The sequence below is a fragment of the Diceros bicornis genome, chromosome 11 (assembly GCF_020826845.1).
Source record: "Diceros bicornis minor isolate mBicDic1 chromosome 11, mDicBic1.mat.cur, whole genome shotgun sequence".
In the NCBI taxonomy this organism is placed as follows: Eukaryota; Metazoa; Chordata; class Mammalia; order Perissodactyla; family Rhinocerotidae; genus Diceros; species Diceros bicornis.
Genome location: NC_080750.1, coordinates 4481259 through 4500081, shown reverse-complemented (window position 1 = coordinate 4500081; position 18823 = coordinate 4481259). Strand labels below are relative to the sequence as shown.

General features: G+C 39.6%; 1 protein-coding gene across 1 annotated transcript in view; it reads left to right on the top strand.

Annotated features, from left to right (window-relative positions):
* COL25A1 (collagen type XXV alpha 1 chain) overlaps positions 1 to 18823 on the top strand; it is a 440619-nt gene that overhangs the window by 335551 nt on the left and 86245 nt on the right. Inside the window, exons 11-12 of the mRNA XM_058549892.1 lie at positions 426 to 452; positions 2464 to 2508. Of these exons, the coding sequence (XP_058405875.1) occupies positions 426 to 452; positions 2464 to 2508 (72 nt within the window). The remainder of the gene's footprint in view (positions 1 to 425; positions 453 to 2463; positions 2509 to 18823) is intronic.

Genomic DNA, 18823 nt, shown 5'->3' with positions numbered 1-18823 from the left:
CCTCTGCAAATCCGCTGACTGAGTTTTTCAGGTGCAGAAGTCACAGAATGTGTCGGTTTGCTGGGGAACTGCATTGCAAAAAACTGCTTTTAGCAGCAACATCTCCAGCCTTCTAAATGAGGTTGATGTGATGATAGATTTGCAGGTATTTGAAGAAACAGATGAGCTGGAACAGCAAAGCTTCTTTCTTGTTTTAAAGGAAAAATCAGAATCCTACTGCATATGCTTAATGTTCTTCAAAAGAGAACAAGAGAGAAGAAAAGACCCATTGTGTACTTCCAACCGAAAATTTTCATTTTCCTTGATGTACAAAACATCAGCATATTTCGGCACGGAGAAGCTTCCAGAATAGACCAGTTTTAATTGGTCATTTGACTTTAAATGGTTACGGTACTATGTTAATTGGATTGTTTTCCTTTGTTTAGGGTCCTCTGGGGCCTCCAGGACAAAAGGTAGAGTATAAACAATACTGTGGAAGTAATTATCCTCCATTGCCTGACGGCCAGCTTGAGACGGGAGTGGAATTAGCTACTGTAAACCATGCTGAAGCGGTCTGGTTTGTGCATTTGGCTTTCTAAAAATATAATCATATAACGTGGGCCATTAGATTTCTAATCAACTCCATTGTAGAAAATCCAATAAATCCGGAGCAGACTCTTTTTTTAAGCTGTCTGTCAAACTTGTAGGTTATTGAATTTTTAATTTAAAAACTGGTAAAACGTTGTGACAAAACTTAGAATGTGCAGGGTCCTTTGGCAGTGCAAGTTGAATGCATAGCCTGGCTCAAATGTATGATGAACAAATGACCATAGAACTGACTGGAACAAAAGACAGACTTGTTGCTTGGTGGCTGTATTCCCGTGGCCCATGAGTGTTTTCCTTTGCTGAGGTAACCTGAAAAGGGTCTTCCTGACTGTCATTTCAACATTATCCACAGTCATCAGAATTGATCATTACATTCTGATGGAGAAGGTCTAGCACTTCTAAAATTGCATCAATACCACAGTAGTAAATATATCAATAGCAGGTAGATGGCCCTTTGCCAACAAAATATCACTGAGTCCCCATTCCCCATTGCACCTCCCACCCCACTGCGGGGGAGAAAAAGGATATTTAACCTGCAGAAAACTAAAGAAAACAATTGTATTACAACAGGTGGAAAAGTGATTATTCTTTATCTTTGGAATCCATCAAAGATAGAGACTTCTTATCCCCCAAGCACTAGGCATGTGGCATCTGTTGAAACATGATCCTACAAACCAAGCAAAAGCCAGTAAGTTGTGAGACAACTTGTGTGTAGGAACACTTTGTCCTTCGCAATAATGTCTCTATTAAGCATAGTGTGAAATTGTAAAGCTACCTTAATCCACATGCGACCAGGATAAAATTACTGCCTCAGGCTTCAGGAAGTCCTTTAATGACCCACTCAATATAACCATGAAAGCACTAAAGAACTGGCCATCTCAATGTTTTTTGCATATAATGACTATATTTTTAATAGACTTTATTTTTTAGAGAAGTTTTAGATTTACAATTACTGTTTTTAAAAAACTTTTTTCCATGATTATTAAAGCAATTTAATATCATCCATCTACCAAGAAAAACCTATTTTCTAGTCCTAGACAAAGAATAAGCACATTCTATTTAAAAATGGTTTCTCCAGGGCCTAAAAGGGAAGTGTACAGAGGGAAATGACATCACTATTTGAAAACATTCGTTTATGTTTCTGTATCCAGTTAAATGTCACAGATTTTCCGGGTAATAACTGGCTCTCTTGTTCTCAGCTCACCCCGCCATGTCCGAGCATGCGCATTACCCCAGTGCGCATGTGCACATGCACATACGCGCTTAATATATTATATACGCAATTTGTGTTGTTCCTAGTCAGTGTTTAACATTGTAACATCTTTTCTGTCTACTTTGGAAGACGTATTCACGCTCTAGTGGCTGAAATGTACTCCCTGAATGTCCAGGGGGAAATGCTTCAAATACAGCAAATTTGAGTTTACAGCATGGGTCCCTTATTTGTGTAACAAATGGTTGTTGTTTTAATTACCCTTTTTGTTTTATGGTATTTAAACTCATGACATTCAAAAGTTACTGCTACTGCTGGGCTTTTTCCAGATGGAAGTAGGCCTATTTATTTATTAAAAGCGCCCAAATTTAAAGCCATGTGGCCTTCTGATAGCTTTGGATCTCAATTTATGGTGTGGATTTCTTTAAAATCATATTGGGATTAAGTGGCTATTTAGAAACACGGTTAAATTTAACCCCATAGTTTCTGGGAAAGGTTGATGAATCTGCCTACATTATTGTATATGTGGAAAGATCTGAAAAACACAGCCTCCCAGACGTGTTGTGGCAAGGTAAAGTTATGGCTGATATAACTAGTACAATATACATTTAGAATTGAAGTATTTTTTGGTTATGATATCAATGTAATTTAATCATGTGTCTCCTTAGGGTCCTGTTGGAGCACCTGGCATTCCAGGGATGAATGGGCAAAAGGTGAGTTCTATAGAATATAGTATTTTTGGTCATTTGGAGAGGATTAAAATCACAAAGTTATTCTAGTCAGTAATGTTAATAATAAGTTTTTTTGCTTATAAAAACACTATGCTTTTGAAATAGAGGGAGATTATGGTGCAAATGATCAAATTAGTTTAATTTTTAAAGATGTATTATGTAGTCAGAAACTCAGGAAATTTTCCATTTTATTTTGGTAAGTTATGTATGACATACAACTATATCTTTCTCATAAGTATATATGGAGTAGACAAAATGCTGTGTTTAATATTGTGATAAACAAAATGACCTCTAGCTTATCCTCATCGTGACAAAAGTAATATGTATTATTTCTTTTGTTAACAAAAGTTATTCTTGCAGAGGGAATCTGTTGAAATCTGAATCCAGAAGCAAAGCTCTTTTTCCTGTTAAGCAAAATTAGGAGTGAAATAGACTTGCCAAGCTCTGGTAGCACACTTTTATTGTATTGTTAATAATAAGGGGAAAAAAAGTAAAAAAAACCCAACTCTACAGCTCTGCATAGGCATATCCATGTGCAAGTGTACTTTTATTCCTGCAATGTACTCACCAGTTGGGCAAAGTATCTAGCAGGTGGGTCTGGTGTTCTGTGCGCAACAGTCCTGACTGGTCCTTGATTTGGAACCTCTGCAGTGACCAGGGAAGACGTGGTGGCAGCTAACAAAGCTGTGAGCTGGGCCAGTCCACCAGGAGCCAGGGAGCTGAGCTAGGGTCTTTCCTGTCTCCCTCAGAGCTTTTGGACTGGCCCTTTGAAATCCTGTGTCCCATCAGCTTGGCTTCCCAGAGGGTTTTAAATCCGTCCACTCTGAGTTGAATTCTGAAATCGTTAAGGAGCCCAACTTTTACAGACAGAATAGATCTCCTAGTGACCTTTTCTATCTTGTCAGTCTTTTCTTCTCTAATAAAAGATAAACGATCCCAGTTTAAAACCTACTGAGTGGCTAAGAGCATGAGTCTGACACTTAGGGGCCTTGCGAATTTTGGCCAAGTCCTTAAATTCTCTGGCCTCAGTTTCCTCGATCTGTAAAAGGGAAACAACAGCAGTTCCTACCTAACAGGGTCAAAGTGAGGATCAAATGAGTAATAGACATAAAGCCCTTATGACAGTGTTGGATATTACTATTAAACTTTGCTTTCGTTTCATTTTAGTGAAATTCTGGAAATCTGATTGTTTTAAAAGAGGCTCTCTGTTTCCAGAATTCCCAGGTGAAGTTAATGTTTTCCTCCGTGGCTGGTGGTGTCCTTTAGTCCACAGACCAAACATTGCACACCCCTCACTAGTTAACTGCCCATGCCACAGCTCTGTTTTCTGTTTAGTAAATGTGTATCCATTTGCTTCACAAATCCTGGAAAAGAGAGATTAACTTTCTGTTTAGAATATTGCAGATCATGGAAGGAGACACAAGCAAAAATGTGAAAATGTATTCATTCTAAGATGGATTTGAAAATTATGTAAATCAAGATAATATTTAGAAAGCATAAAATATGGATAGAACATAAATGTTGTTTTTAACATTGGTGAAAAATAAACCTTGGATGCCTAAGGTTAGTGTTTTGCTTTTTCTTCTTGGCTTCTTTTCTTTTTTCAACTTTGAGACAGTCATGAAAATTTATAGAAACCTTTAACCTGAAACAAAACAACTTTAAAACTGTCATATGTATGTTTCTGAAGACTACATATTCTTTATTTTTGCAAAGGAAATATGCAATTTCCTTAGCAAGAGAAAGGAATGTGACATTTTCTTGTCATAGTCACCAAGTTTAAATTATATTTCAAGGCAATAGACAGTTAATATTTGGAGTTTTATGTGTTGTTATACATCTTTGTGGCATTTTAAAGTGTTTTCTGTAAAGCCTGGGGAAGCTAAGTGGTTTCACACTTCTATGAAGGTATCACCATCATGTAGTTTAAGATTGGTTTTCCTACTCCATGGAACTTAACCTGAAACTTTGTTTGTGGAATTTCTGTTAATTCTAGTCATTATCTAACATTTGTAATATCTGCTATATCATCTTTAGGAAAATAAAGTGCAAAAAACAAGTTGCCTTCACTGAAATGGCAAGTCATTTAGATAATAAAAACGCGGTTGGAAATAAAGTAATAATTCTATAGTTAGAGCATATGAAATGTGTCTTGGATCTCTAGAATTTGTTTTTCTAAGAAGAGAGCTTACAATGACATAATTTTTTTAGAAAGTACCTAAATGTCCTTAAGCTATCTTGAGAAAATGTTTTTTTCCACATTCAATTTCACTTTTTCCAAAGAAGTACTTTTGATGCTTAGAAAATAGTTTTCAGAAAATGGTTAAGAAAGGATATGATTTCTAAGCCATCAGAAATACAGCAAATAACTAGAAAATAAAAAGATTTTATAAGATTTTTCTCTTATACAGAAGAAAACTAAACTATTTAAGAAAATATTTTCTGCTGGAACTTTTCCATCCATTCAGATTGACAAAATTGGTGATTGGCTTTGGCCAATAAACTTAGTGGTGACATTTTTTTTTTTTACACTATTTTTCTTTAAATCTTGGTCACCTTGACTGCTAATCTGAATATTTCTTATTTTTGTAATGCTCTTCCGTTTCTTCAGATTGTATTAGGAAAAAAGACTTACGTAAGCAGTAACATGGCATTAAACTCCAATCTAGCTCTTTCTGTCATCACAATCTATGAAGGGCTGTTGAGCAACCTCCTGTGAGAAGTGGGAGGCCGTGTGGTACAGAGGAAAGGGTGCAGACTCTGCAGTCAGAGAGAGAATGCTTCAAGTTCTTGTCCTCATTCGGGCAAGTTACTTAATTTTTCTAAGGCTCAGTTGTAAAATATAAATACAGACCTTGCAGCCGTAACTAGATAATGCCTCTAAAGTGAACGAAGTGTAACGAGTGCTCAATAAATGTTACCTAGTATCTGTAGTAGTGTCATCACACCTGAAGAGTTTCAACCCTAGGCTTACCCTCAAGCAGGGAGCAGAAGCCGGTGGAATTCATGATCTGAAGAAAATGAATATGCAGAATTACACAAGAAGGTAGGATGTTTCTCTGTCCCCTGGCGCTCTCTCCACTCTCCCACCCAAGAGCCCTGTCCTGGAGTTGGATGCTCTATGCTCTCCCAACCCACCTGCAGCCTCTGAAAGACCCTTTTTCTCTCTGGTCTCAAGGTGGCTTCATCTGAAAAATGAGAGAGGGGGCTGTACTAATTTATCTCTAGGTCTCTAAGAGATCCCACAAAAGGTCACCCATGTCTCATTTCCAATTCAACCAGCTTCTAGCATCCTCTGTTCCCAATTCTGAAAGCTATTTCCATAATTTGGACTTGTTTCCAACAGCAGAAGCAGTTGATGCAGATCTCATGCTAAGTCCTACCTGAAAATATGAAACCTTGCCCTCTTCTTCTCTGGCTAATTATATTGGACACAAAAATTTTTGTAATTCTCATGAATAGATCTTGTTTAAAGGTATAATTAACATTTTACTTATGCTTCATGATTCATTCTCCCTCTCTCTCTCTCTCTCTCTCTCTCTCTCTCTCTCATACACACGCGCACACACACATACATGAAGAGATGTATATCTGAATATTTGTCAGTTAAACCTATTCTCAGATATACTGGAGAACTGGGGGCTTTTTGAAATAATTTTGTGGTAGAACCATTTTTTTAAATGAAGAGTCCTTTGACAAAATAAATTGTGTCTACGATTTTTGTTTTAAAATCTCAGCTCTTAATAGGTGTTATTAGAACCCTCTATTTTTCTACTCTTTCCGCATTTTCCCGTTAATTGGCACCCATAAGAATAAATCATCATAATGGCAGGTTATTTGGATAGCAGTCAGTGCCCAGCACTGTGTAAATGCCATGGAGGAGGAGGTCCGGGAACAGGGACAGGGCGCATTAAAAGTCTCATTTGTGTAGCTTTTAGTTCACATCCTTGACTCTCTGTTACTAGGAAAATAATGTTAAATATTTTCAAGATTAAAAACAAATTATTTTGTCTAAGCAAGCAAGAACATTTCTGATGCCCCAGAGTCATAGGGCTTGTTTCCAAAGCAAAAGATAAATATCAGATGATCTTGTTTCATGTATTTTTCAAGTGTTTTCTGGAATTTATTATTTTTAAAACTTCAAAATATAATACAAATGAAAAGTTGCTATTAGTATATCATCTATGCATCTATCCCAGATAGCTATGTGATTTTTAAGTAACATTAAATTTTAATTAGTTCATCGTTATTGGTATTTAGAGTTCCTTTTCATCTCTTCTCCCTGGGTCTCACAGTTCTTCACTGACATTAATCCTCACAGCCTGCTTCTAATGGCATTTTTATTATAAGTATATTTAGAGAGCAGATAAATTGAGGCTTTCAGGCTTCCAAAGGTCAAGCTATTTATTCAGATCTATACAGTGGGCTATACAATGAACTCAGTATTTTTTATTCTTGGTTCACTTACTGTAATCACGAAATATACACTGTTTTCTTTGGCTATGTTGACTCTTATCATTAAACCGTCTGAATTAAATTCCTGAAGGATTTGACTATGTTATAGTTCCGCTTGTTTTCTGGTTAGTTAGCTTAAAATTTCCTGTAGCAGAATTTACCCAGTGATCTCTTACCTAATACATGTATGACTTTTCGATTTTAGACTTGAAGAAAAGATATTTGGAGTAAATAAAGTAATTGATTTCTGATTCCAGATTAAGTAATTGTTCTCGGGAAGTGTCTTATAGCAATTCAATCCTTTTGCAGGTTAAAGTTGAGAATTAAATTATTTTTATTAATTTTTCTATCTTTTAAAGTTAGCAGTCGTGTACATTAGAATTCAAGAATACATGACTGTTTTCTCTCTATATAACTATAAGAACTATAGTAACTATAGTCATAGGATGTGTTCTTTCTTCTTAAAGAAACATCATCATTTTCCTGATACAAAATATTTCATATGGTCCAATCACTTCATCCCTGAGTGTGATTCATACATTCTCGGTTTTATATACAAGCTTACTCTTAAAGAGCTTTTCATTCAATTTTACTTGATAAGTGGAACAAATGATATTCCTATTCTTTATGTAATTAATTTTAAGTTCCTTTAGAGAGGAATAAAAAGTTAATTGAAAGAGGTAATTCAATGCTGGCTTGAAGTAAAACAATTATAATAAGGTTTTTTTAAAACCACTTTCCTCCTGACTTCATTTTAGGCATGTTGTTACAAAATTTGATACCAGTTATCTTTCTACTAAATGAAAATATTGGGAGAGGGGAGAATGAAAAGTTGAGGGAATAGGGTTGACAAGAAGAGGGATGTGAGCAGACAGGAAGCTGCTCACAGGGTGTCGCAAAGGAACAACAAAGCAGATGTGCTTGAATGAATTATGACATCAGCAAGTCCACTTATTTTCCATTTTAATTGAAAAGACACTATATTTTATAGAGGGTATCACAAAAATACTTATTTACTAGATCTGATTAAATTGCATACATAATCTGGGAAAGCTTTTTTAAAAACTTCCTTAAATGTATCCATTGATTCGCTTATTGATTTCTTTGATCATCCCTTCAGCCCTTACTACCAAGTGCCAGGCACCACCTGGTCACTGACGTTGAAGCTGTCTCTGCCCTTGTGGAATTTCCAGCCTCATTAGAGACAGGGCCGTTAAATGAACAGTTATACCAAAAATCTGTTAATTTGCAGTGCTGTTAAATCCTGTGGCAGAGAAGTGCAGGGCAGCCTGGCCTGGTGCAGAGGGTCGAGGATGCTTCCCTGAACAGGTGACTTCAGGTGAGACTTAAAAGATGGGCAGCAGTTGGCAAGGAGAAGAGAAACTATCACTGTGTTGCAGTACTTAACAAATTAAATCATGGACAACCTTGGTCTTAGAATGCTGTTTCTAAAACACTGTTTTAGTAACCACTATAGGGTTTTGTATTCATCATGGACTTCTTTTTCTCCAATTTTACGACCACTAAAATATTAAATCAATATTAGCACAAAACCTATTCTTGTATCATTAGCTGTGATCTCTAAATGATACTCTCGATTTTGAAATTTATATTAAAAATAAGGCTTCAATGAAATGTAACTTTTTGTGACAATCAAAGCAGGTTAGCCTTTACCCAATTCCATTCATTTGACATCAGGCTACATTGCCAAGGGGATAGTAATGGTTATCTAACTGTGAAATAGCACTGGTGGGGTTAATTGATGAGAAATGGAGTTTTTTTCAGGATCCTCTTTTCTGTCTTCTCTACCCAGTGCAGGCAATAGAAGAGTGTGGTCGATAGTAATTACATTTCTTCAGCATCTACTGTCAGGCACTGTCCTGAGTGTTGTGTGCATATCAGCTCACTTACTCCTCACAGCAATCCTAGGAAGTGGGTGCTAGTCTTATCTCCATTTTGTTAATGAGGAAACTGAGACACAGAAAGGATAAGTGTTTCACTCAGGGTCACCAGGTGCTTGTGGTAGAGTTCTGCTCCCTCTGTGAAGGGTGTGGATTTTAAGTTCAGACTATTCCAGCTCTGCTATGCAGTCTTTGTGTGACCCTAGACAAGTTACTCACCTTCTCTGAGCCTTAGTTTCTTCATTTGTCAAGTGAGGATGATCATATTTACCTCAAAGCTTAATCATAAAAAATAAAGATAATAATAAATGTAACTGTTCATTAAAAGACATTATTAAATCAGAATAGACTGTTTTCCTCTTTGAGTTGGAGGCATTAACAACTCCATGACTCGGAAACCTCCTGGGTGTAAGCGAAATTGAGTAAGGACTGTTATCGTCTCTTTCTGCTCCTCTTGACTGATCTTGAGAATTCTTCCAGTTGGACAGAACCATTTACCATTCCTGTTAATAATTAGGCACATTCTCTTCCCAAGGGAAAAGAATAATTTATCATGCAAACTATACAGATATTTGTTATTGAGAACTGTACTTTAGGAAAGAAAAAATTAGCTGGGTTTTTAAACTTCAGAAATGGATATATTATCAAGAGCACAGTCTTTAAAATGGAGGTGTTTATTGGTCATGTAACTTGAACGTCCAGCACTGATGCAGCCTTCAGCTTTGCTGTGCTCTGGCAGCTAAACCTCATCACGAAGAACCCAGGTTCTTTCGTCTCTTGGCTCTGTCTCCTACGATGCCACCTTCATCTAATTCCTGCTCTCCTCGTGGCTGGAAGGTGGCTGCCAATCACGCCTGGGGCTTCATTCTTTCCTACCTGCATCCAGAGATGGATGCTCGTCTCTCTGCAAACATCTGATAGAACTTCCGAGTCCCTCTGTGATTGGATGCACACGGGTCACAGCCTCTCCCTCCATCCCTTGTGAGGGGATGTCAGATGCCAATAAGCTGTTGCCACTGCACTTTCTTTTCCAGCAGCCCCAGTAACAGGGAAAGTTGCAGAAAACACTGATTATCTAATTTAGAAGGGATTCATGTAATGCCAGGAGCTGAGCAACTGTGGTGTGTCTGCCTTAGCCCAGTCCTAACAGACTCTGCCACTTCCATTACCCCCTTCATCCATTTGGATATTTTTTCTTCCTAAAACATAAGGCTTTGTTCGTAATGTTTTTTTTTCATCAGAGTACACACAGAGAACAATTTTTTATGTACAGGAAAGAGATGTAGAGCATGTGGCATCATGCTCTCTGGCTGGTTTTGGCTGACTTTTGTACCTTTCATAAGTTGTTTACAGAGGAAATACTGCCTAGTGTTTCCCGTAGACCCAGGCAACCAGTGCTCCTCTTCTGGCCTCCTTTGTCCCCCTTGTGGTGTGACCCTCCCCACGGGCTGAGGACTCCTTAGGGCCAAGGAGAGCTGCCTGCTCAAAGCCCTGTCTCCCTCCTTCTAGACCGTGTCCCAGGTGATCTGGACCCAAGAATTCCTGCCTCAGCTGCCCTGAGTCTGCTTCCAGTGCCTGTTTTGGCCACTTTCCCAGGTCATTATTCCCAAGGGTGGACCACACAGCTGGTGTGGGCACCTCTAAACCTGTGGGTGGCCTTGGAGCAGCCGTTGGTAGGGAGCTGTGGGCAGAGCTTATAGGCAGTGGAGCTCACACACAACCCCCAAGGCCCTCCCTGATGGATAATAGAAGTGGAGCTGGAAAGAGAAGGGAGGACATTAGCAGGTGGATTGGGATGGGGGTCACCCATGTGGACTCCTACCTAGCCCTTCAAATTTAGGGGCATGCTCAAGGCAGATAATTCTTCTCATTTGTGTAACTTTCACCCAAATAAACTCAACTTAGCTATTTTCTGTCACCACTATATTCTTACCTATCTCTTACATTTGAATTTCTTTGCTCAAATTATATTTTGTACATTTCTATTTACATTAGCAGTACAGAAAACTAAGATAAAAAATGTTAACCAGCAGACTTATTTCTGAAAGTGTCCATACTGTAGTATGATTGATACAACTATCATGTTTTCTTACTTTACATTTCTAGACATTTGTACTTTAAAAAAAAAGCATAATGAAAGTTTGGTTACTAGGCTTAGTTTAGTTATTACTTTAATCAGTTGAAGACCCATTTCAGTAAATTATCTGAAACAGAATATTTTTATTAAGTTCCTGGCTGATAGACCTGTCTGCTTTTCTACTAATTAGTATTCATATCACCAATGTAGACGAAGAGATTCCAATTTTAGGGAGGGAGCCTGCTGTTTGGATAAAGAGGACAAAACTCCCCTCCAGGGATGCCAGTTCCCTTACTCATAACCAGACCTAACTGCCCAGGCTTCTTTCATTATGTTACAAAGCCACTGCCTCCAGGAAAGAAACAGAAAAAGAACTAGGGGTTGGGTATGCAAGTAGGAGCTAAAAACGACTGGATCGCTCCACGTAAGAGAGGTTGAAACTGAATTCCGTGGGTGGTCTGGGAAGGAGGGAGGAAGGTGAGGGGCAAGGAGGAGAAAAGAGAAGACAGACTGCATGCTCTGTGATGTGACACCCTCCCAAGAACAACAGGATTCAATCCTGGGCTCACAAAAGGCCCGAGGAGACTAGACTTCTTGAGGTAGCTGGTGAAGAACGGCCTGACCCGTCTGAGCTGGTCTGGGGCAGAACAGAGATCACACACACAGACACAATACCTCGAGCGGAGGGGCCCAGCGAGCAGCCCTTAGACCTCCACGACCTGTGAAAGTGAGACTCTAGCCAAGTTTAATCAGACGTCTGAGGAATAAGGAGCCACCTGTGACATCGTTAGTCCAACAACAACAACAAATAATAATAGAACTAAATCTTTATCTTTTAGAGCTGGGAGAAAGCAAGCATTTAATCTATGCACACACACTGCATAGAATAAGAGCTGAGCCCGCAGAAGCTCAACAATTTGCTCTATGTCGCAGGACCAGAAGTGGAAAACCTGGGCTGAGACTGGAGGCTTCGAGGCCACTTTCCTGTTTGAGGCTAAAATTAAAGAGAAAAGGAACATAAAAATGAATGAGATATTAGACACAAGTTACTCAGAAGGAACACGGGGTGGAGAGTCGGAAGGCCTGGGCTCTAACCTCACGTCTGCCTCTTCGCCGCTGTTTGCCTCTGGAAAAGTTACTTCCGCCCCCTGAATGTGTTTCTTCATCTGTTGAGAATGACCTGCTTAGCTCCTTTCAACTAAAAATATTTCACTGTTTTGTGAGTGCTTCTGCTTAGGGAAAAGCAGATGTTAGAGTGAGTTCATGAAGTAAATGATGACACTTGTGTAAATTCTGAAAGGGTCTTGGGGGAACTTTAGATGACATGATAATTTATACAGCCAGCATTGCCCCGGCTACTACTCGCCTTGCACCTGAAGGTGGTGAGTTGGGGTGAGGGAAGGACAGACGGAGGAGAGGAGACAACCGAATATATGGAAATATTGACAATGGCCCAGTCTCTGTGTCCATAGTGGGAATCATTGGGGCCGTAGTCCTCTAGGCAGCCACGCCCCGCCGACAGGGTCCTGGAGGGGCTCAGGGGCTTCCCTGGAAGCTCATTCCTGGAAGCCTGCCTTCCCCGGACTCCTCCTGCACTCACTTCCGCCCCTCACTCTTACCCCGTGCCCTTCCTGTAATGGGATAGAGGGACCTGAGTGTGACTTGGAGGTGTCACTGCTGGGTTAGCATCTCTCCCATCTTTTTCCTGGATCCTGCTGTAGCTCAGACAAAAAGCCATCTCCTGCCGCCACAGTTATAGGTCTTTTCCAGTTTCCCAATAGAGAAAGGGCTCTAGGAGCTTCCCATCTTCCTGTGGGTTTAATGGATTTGCCTCTCTTGTACTCATTCTTTCTTGAACAATTATTAAATGTAAGGGGCAGTTTCTAGGCGCTGTGGAAAGACTAATAAAAAAATAGACAAAGTTCATATTCTAGTGGTAGTGGGGGGTGCAGTGGGAAATAGAGTCACCAAATAAAATCGAGGATGCCCAATTAAATTTGAATTTCAGATAAACAATGCATAATTTGTAACAACGCATAATTTGTAATATGACTATGTCCCATTCAGTATTTGGGATATACATAACTAAAAAATTATTTCTCAAATCTGGCAGTCCTAGTGGGAGAGAAAGAAAAGAACAAAAAATTATATCTTAGGTGGTAATTAGTGCAATAGAGTAAATAAAGTAAGATAATGGGTGCAGGAAGTGGTAGTGTGGTAGAGTGAGTGGTCCGGTGGTGATGGTGTGAGTGGTGATAGTGTGGTGTGGGTGGTGATGGTGTGGTACTGTGGGTGGTGGAGTGGTGGTGTGGGTGATGGTCTGGTGGTGATGATGTGGTGGTGTGGGTGATGTGGGTGGTGATGGTGTGGTGGAGTGGTGGTGTGGGTGGTGATGGTGTGGTAGTGATGGTCTGGTGGTGGTGGTATGGTGGTGTGGGTGGTGATGGTGTGGTGGTGTGGGTGGTGATGGTGTGGTGGTGTGGGTGACGTGGGTGGTGATGGTCTGGTGGTGGTGGTATGGTGGTGTGGGTGGTGATGGTGTGGTGGTGTGGGTCGTGATGATGTGGTGGTGCAGGTGATGTGGGTGGTGATGGTGTGGTGGAGTGGTGGTGTGGGTGGTGATGGTCTGGTGGTGGTGGTATGGTGGTGTGGGTGGTGATGGTGTGGGTGACGTGGGTGGTGATGGTCTGGTGGTGGTGGTATGGTGGTGTGGGTGGTGATGGTGTGGTGGTGTGGGTGGTGATGATGTGGTGGTGCAGGTGGTGGTGTGGTGGTGGGGATTCGGGGCAACCCTCTAACGGGGAACATTTGAGCCAAGGCCAGAGAATATGAGAGAGGAAGTCCCTGGGTATGTGAGGGAAGGTAGTCCACGAGAGGGAACCCCAAGTGCAAAGGCCTGGGCTGGCTCCTGCTTAGCCTCTTGAAACAAAGAGGTGATGTGGCTGAAGTGAGTGAGAGGGAGCAGCAGAAGGTGAGGTCAGAGAAGCAGCAGATGCCAGACCACCCAGGAGACCCTTGTAGGGATTTTGCCTCCTGTTCTGAGTGTGATGGGATGCCTTGGAGAGCACTGAGTGAAGAAGCAATATGCCCGACTTGTTCTTAGGAGAATGTTGGGGCGGACGGGTGGCAAGAAGGTGGGTTAGGAGGTGAACCCCTGGCCGCTCATAGACTGAGCAGAGGCTGCCTGTGGCTGTGACACATCACACGCAGGCCTTGCCCTCCCTGACCCCGCAGCAGCCTCTGCTCCAGAGCTCTCCTCTGCTCTTGAACCCACACACGCTCCCCCATCTTGGCAGAGTTCTCTGGCGGGTTCTAACCCCATCCGGTGGAGTCTTCATTCTGAAGTCTCGCTGTGTATCGGCTTGCTTGAATACTGATTGTGCTCCTTCCCTGCTCTTAAAGGCTTTTGGTTCATCACATCTTGTAATAATTAAAGAATTTTATAGTTTAAATCAATACTGTTTAATAGAAATATAATGCAAGCCCCAAAGACAAGTCACATATGTAAATTTGAATTTTTTGGTAGCCACATTAAAGAGAGTAAAAAGAAGCAAGAAATATTAAATTTAATAATACATTTTATGTAACTCAATATATCTACAACTATATTTTTAACATCATATAAATTAATATTTCAAGATTAATAATATACACATTAATGAGATATTTTACATTCTTTTCTTTTCCTACCAAGTCTTCAAAGTTGTATTTTACACTTACATCTCGTCTCAAGACCAGCCCCATCGCCAATGCTTAGCAGCCGCATGTGGCCAGTGGCACCATTTGTACAACACAGGTTTCAACTCCACTCATTTGTGAGGTTTAGCCCACATCACAGTCTTTATGGCATGGGAACAAGGGTCGGCAGTTCCAGACTGAAAAAAGAAGAGGGAAAATTGTCCGGGGAACAAATTGGATCAAATAATGTGGGATTGAGAACATTTTTCCATTTAGATTTTAAATACATTGGGGCTAGACATCTTTAAAATGATATATATAGCCAACAAGTAAATTACCAATTTTATGGTCATTCAATTTATTTACTCAGTGTAAGAATCTAATATGGACTACTCTGATTTCATTATGGCTGTGGCTGCATTTTTGGTTTTTTATTCCAACTTGTCCTTCTCCTTTGTGCTATTTAGTACCAGGTTACAGAGTTCTAAATATGTCTGTTTTAACTATAATGCCACCAAAGATTTTTCTTCTTATTAAATGCAGTGATTGACAATCTCCAATATGCAAGTGGGTGGTGTTTAGATTTCAAATACAAATAGATAAAATATATAGAAAAAACTGTTTCCAGGAATGAATGCTTCAGCCAGGCAACCCACACAGACTTATTAAAAAGATAGCAGAGCTAAAACTGTGATATTATTAGTGTAAACTGGGTCTCCCTTAAGTCAAACTTCTTAGACTGGGGCTGTGTATCCCTGGGAGTTCCCAGAAGTGTGCGGGAGTACAAAAAGACAAGGGTTGGGGCCGGCCCCGTGGCTTAGCGGTTAAGTGCGTGCGCTCCGCTGCTGGCGGCCCGGGTTCGGATCCCGGGCGCGCACCGACGCACCGCTTCTCCAGCCATGCTGAGGCCGCGTCCCACATACAGCAACTAGGAGGCTGTGCAACTATGACATACAACTATTTACTGGAGCTTTGGGGAAAAAAATTAAAAAAAAAATAAAATAAAATCTTAAAAAAAGACAAGGATTTATCTAGAGCATTAATAACACTTGAAGGTTGGGCTAGAATTCTTATTTTATATTGTTGTGTTTGGTAAAGTACTACATTTCTGTAAATTTCAAGGTCAAATATGTTGGTCATTTTGTACCTCCTGCCTTCACCTAAGTTCATGTGCATACTCATTTGCCATTAGGGGACTAGTGTGGAAAACTAAACTAAACTAGAGAAAGAGCAAATAGCAATGGAGAGCAGAACCTCATTTTCCTGCCTCTGCTCTAAACAGTTATATCTGGAAGCCCCTGTTGGGTGCCTCACTGCTTTCAAAGAATCCTTCTCTACCAAGTTCTCTCCCCAATTGCTGCCAAAACCCTGCAGCCCTGAGCCTTAGAAAGGGGCAGCCCCTCCCCACCATGACTGTCTGCGAAGGGGAGAATGACTATAGGCTGGTCCTGCTCACCACCCAAGCCAGGAGCTCCTTGTATGTGCTATCACTGTCAGGAAGAGAGGCCCAGAACATCCAATGTTTAGAGAACCATCAGTGACCAACACTGCCCATGTTTAGTCTTTGTTTATTGCACATACACACCAACACCATCAACTCCAGAGACAGAACAACTGTAAGACTGATGCCATGTTATACTCAATATCGCTCTTTCCATCCACTGCTGATCCACGTTCCTTTTAGCTATTTTCCTCTTCCATTTAGATGAGTTCTTTCTGAAAATGCAGTACTTAAAGGAAACAAATCTATTTTGACAAGTTGAATGTAAAATTATGTTATGCTAAAAACTTAAAACTATAACTCATTTTAAATTCCCATTGCCAGAATGGAAAACAATTGTGATTGAAGTGATGGCAAGCAATATTACTGCTAAATGACCTATTTCCCTTTAGCACTCAATTTTGTAAGAAAACTGCATTCCTTTCTATCTTTAAGTATTCTTTCAAGTTGCCCCTGAATAGCAGTAACTGAAATAATTGTAAAAGCCTTGAGTTATGTTTTACATTAGAGTTCTAAAGAGTATTTGGTTTTAAAAAAGCAAGCAAGCAGCAAGCCATCCTTCTTAAACGTCAGTCCAACTTATTTTTAGCTTAAATATGCAAATTGTCATTTGGGAGTAATACACTGGAAATAGCCTTAGAACTTAAAGTATAGTATAGAAAACCCTATCCCTCTACCTGTAGTTAAGATGTTAGCTGCTGTTTCTCTTTATCACTATCTTTGGAATGTCCTCAGTACTTGTGAATATGAGATACATTCAGAAATAGATGGATAGATTATCCAACAAACACGAGACTAGCTCCCCACACACACACAAAACCTAATTCTCATTTTGTGTCTGTACTTTCCTGATGTTGCTGTATATGTACATTTTTTACCACATTATGTAGTAATATAATATCATTGTAACTTTATTTGAAGAGGCCTCATGATAGTAATATTTTGTCCTCACATACCAAAAAATGTTAATACACTGTATGACATATGGTTCATTCTTCATTAAGATTTCCTTTGATTTCTATTTATTATGCCTCTTTACTTCATGAAGTGTAAGAAAACTTTGCTCAAAAAAAAAATGTTCCATGATCTCAAACAGATCTTAAGTTATTTATGTGAATATCTTTTTTCTCTCTCAAAAATAAGCTCTTTGGCCACAGGCGCCTGTCATATCTGTTCCCTCTTGGTATCCCACAAAACACTCAGCCCAGAGTAGAACATAGAGTAAATTTTCACTAAGTGTTAGTTGAATGAATTATTGCCTTCCAGAACCCCAGAGCTTGGCCTGAATACTCAGAGTTGCATAGCATTTTGTCTTTAATGTTCCCTTCACACAACCTAGGAAACTAGGTTTGGACACTGGCAGAATGCTCCATAGCCTCCCAATCTAAGTTTGAATATATTTTTCTTGATATAACTTATTAAACATTTAAAATGCTGTGAGTCATTTTTCCGTCCTTTCGTCCTCCCTTGATTCATTCAGGAAACAGCTTTATTCACTCTTTAGCTTTCAAGTTTTGTGAGATACCTATTTTAAATTATAAACACATGAAAAAATACTTAACCTTACAAGTGATAAATGTAAAACTGAGCAACAGTAAAATCTTGTCTGTGCTTATTAAAATAGCTGCAAAAATAATTGAAATTATGTATCCAATGCTGATAAAGTTGTGAAAAAGTAACACAGAGTGGGTGCCTATAAAAGCAGATAAAACTCTGAACGCTCTTGGAAAGCAATTTAGAAATATTTACAGAGGTGTTTATTTTAGTTTATCTTTAATAGCAAAAATTGGAAACAGCCTAAGTATTGAACAGTTAGGCAGATATCCCATCTGACTTTGATGGATGATAATCAAACTATTCATGAGACAATCAAGAAGACTGTGGAAAACAAATGTGTGGTATAAAACTACAAAAAATCAGAATGTCAAACTATGTAATAAACTAACAATTTCTTGAGAATATGTAAGCATAAATAAAAAAGACTGGAAGGAAATAGGACAAAATGAAACAATTATTATGGAGGGATGGGAATATGGGTGCAATTTTTTTGTTTCCTTTTATGTTAAAAGATTATTTTAACAATATATAAAATCAAAGAAAAATAGGGATCAGGTTTAGTCCCTCGATGTTCATATATTAAGGAGGATGTTATGCAGATACCTACGCGGCATTTCTCTTCTTTGCTTCAAAATCTCAGCATGTATTTTGTCCAAATCCAGGGGCTAAACCATTTTTTTTTTGTTATTATTCTGGCTACCATGGTTATTCTTTGAAAGTCTAAACAAAGTTTGTATTGTTCCCTGGCAGCATCTCTTGTTTGCATTAGCCCATGAGTTATGATATTGGCGTGTCCTGTTGTAGAGTCTTTGAAGAAAGCAGGCTCGATAGCTCTTTTTCTGGTTGCAGAGTAAATGATAGTCCTCTTTCAGGGTATATTCTATTTCCAAGTTCTTACTTTTTTTTGTGTGTGTGAGGAAGATCAGCCCTGAGCTAACATCCATGCCAATCCTTCTCTTTTTTGCTGAGGAAGACTTGCTCCTGGGCTAACATCTGTGCCCATCTTCCTCCTCTTTATATGGGACACCACCACAGCATGGCCTGACAAGCGGTGCCTTGGAGCACACCTGGGATCCGAACCCGGGCAGCCAGCAGCGGAGCGCTCACTTAACTGCTACGCCACGGGGC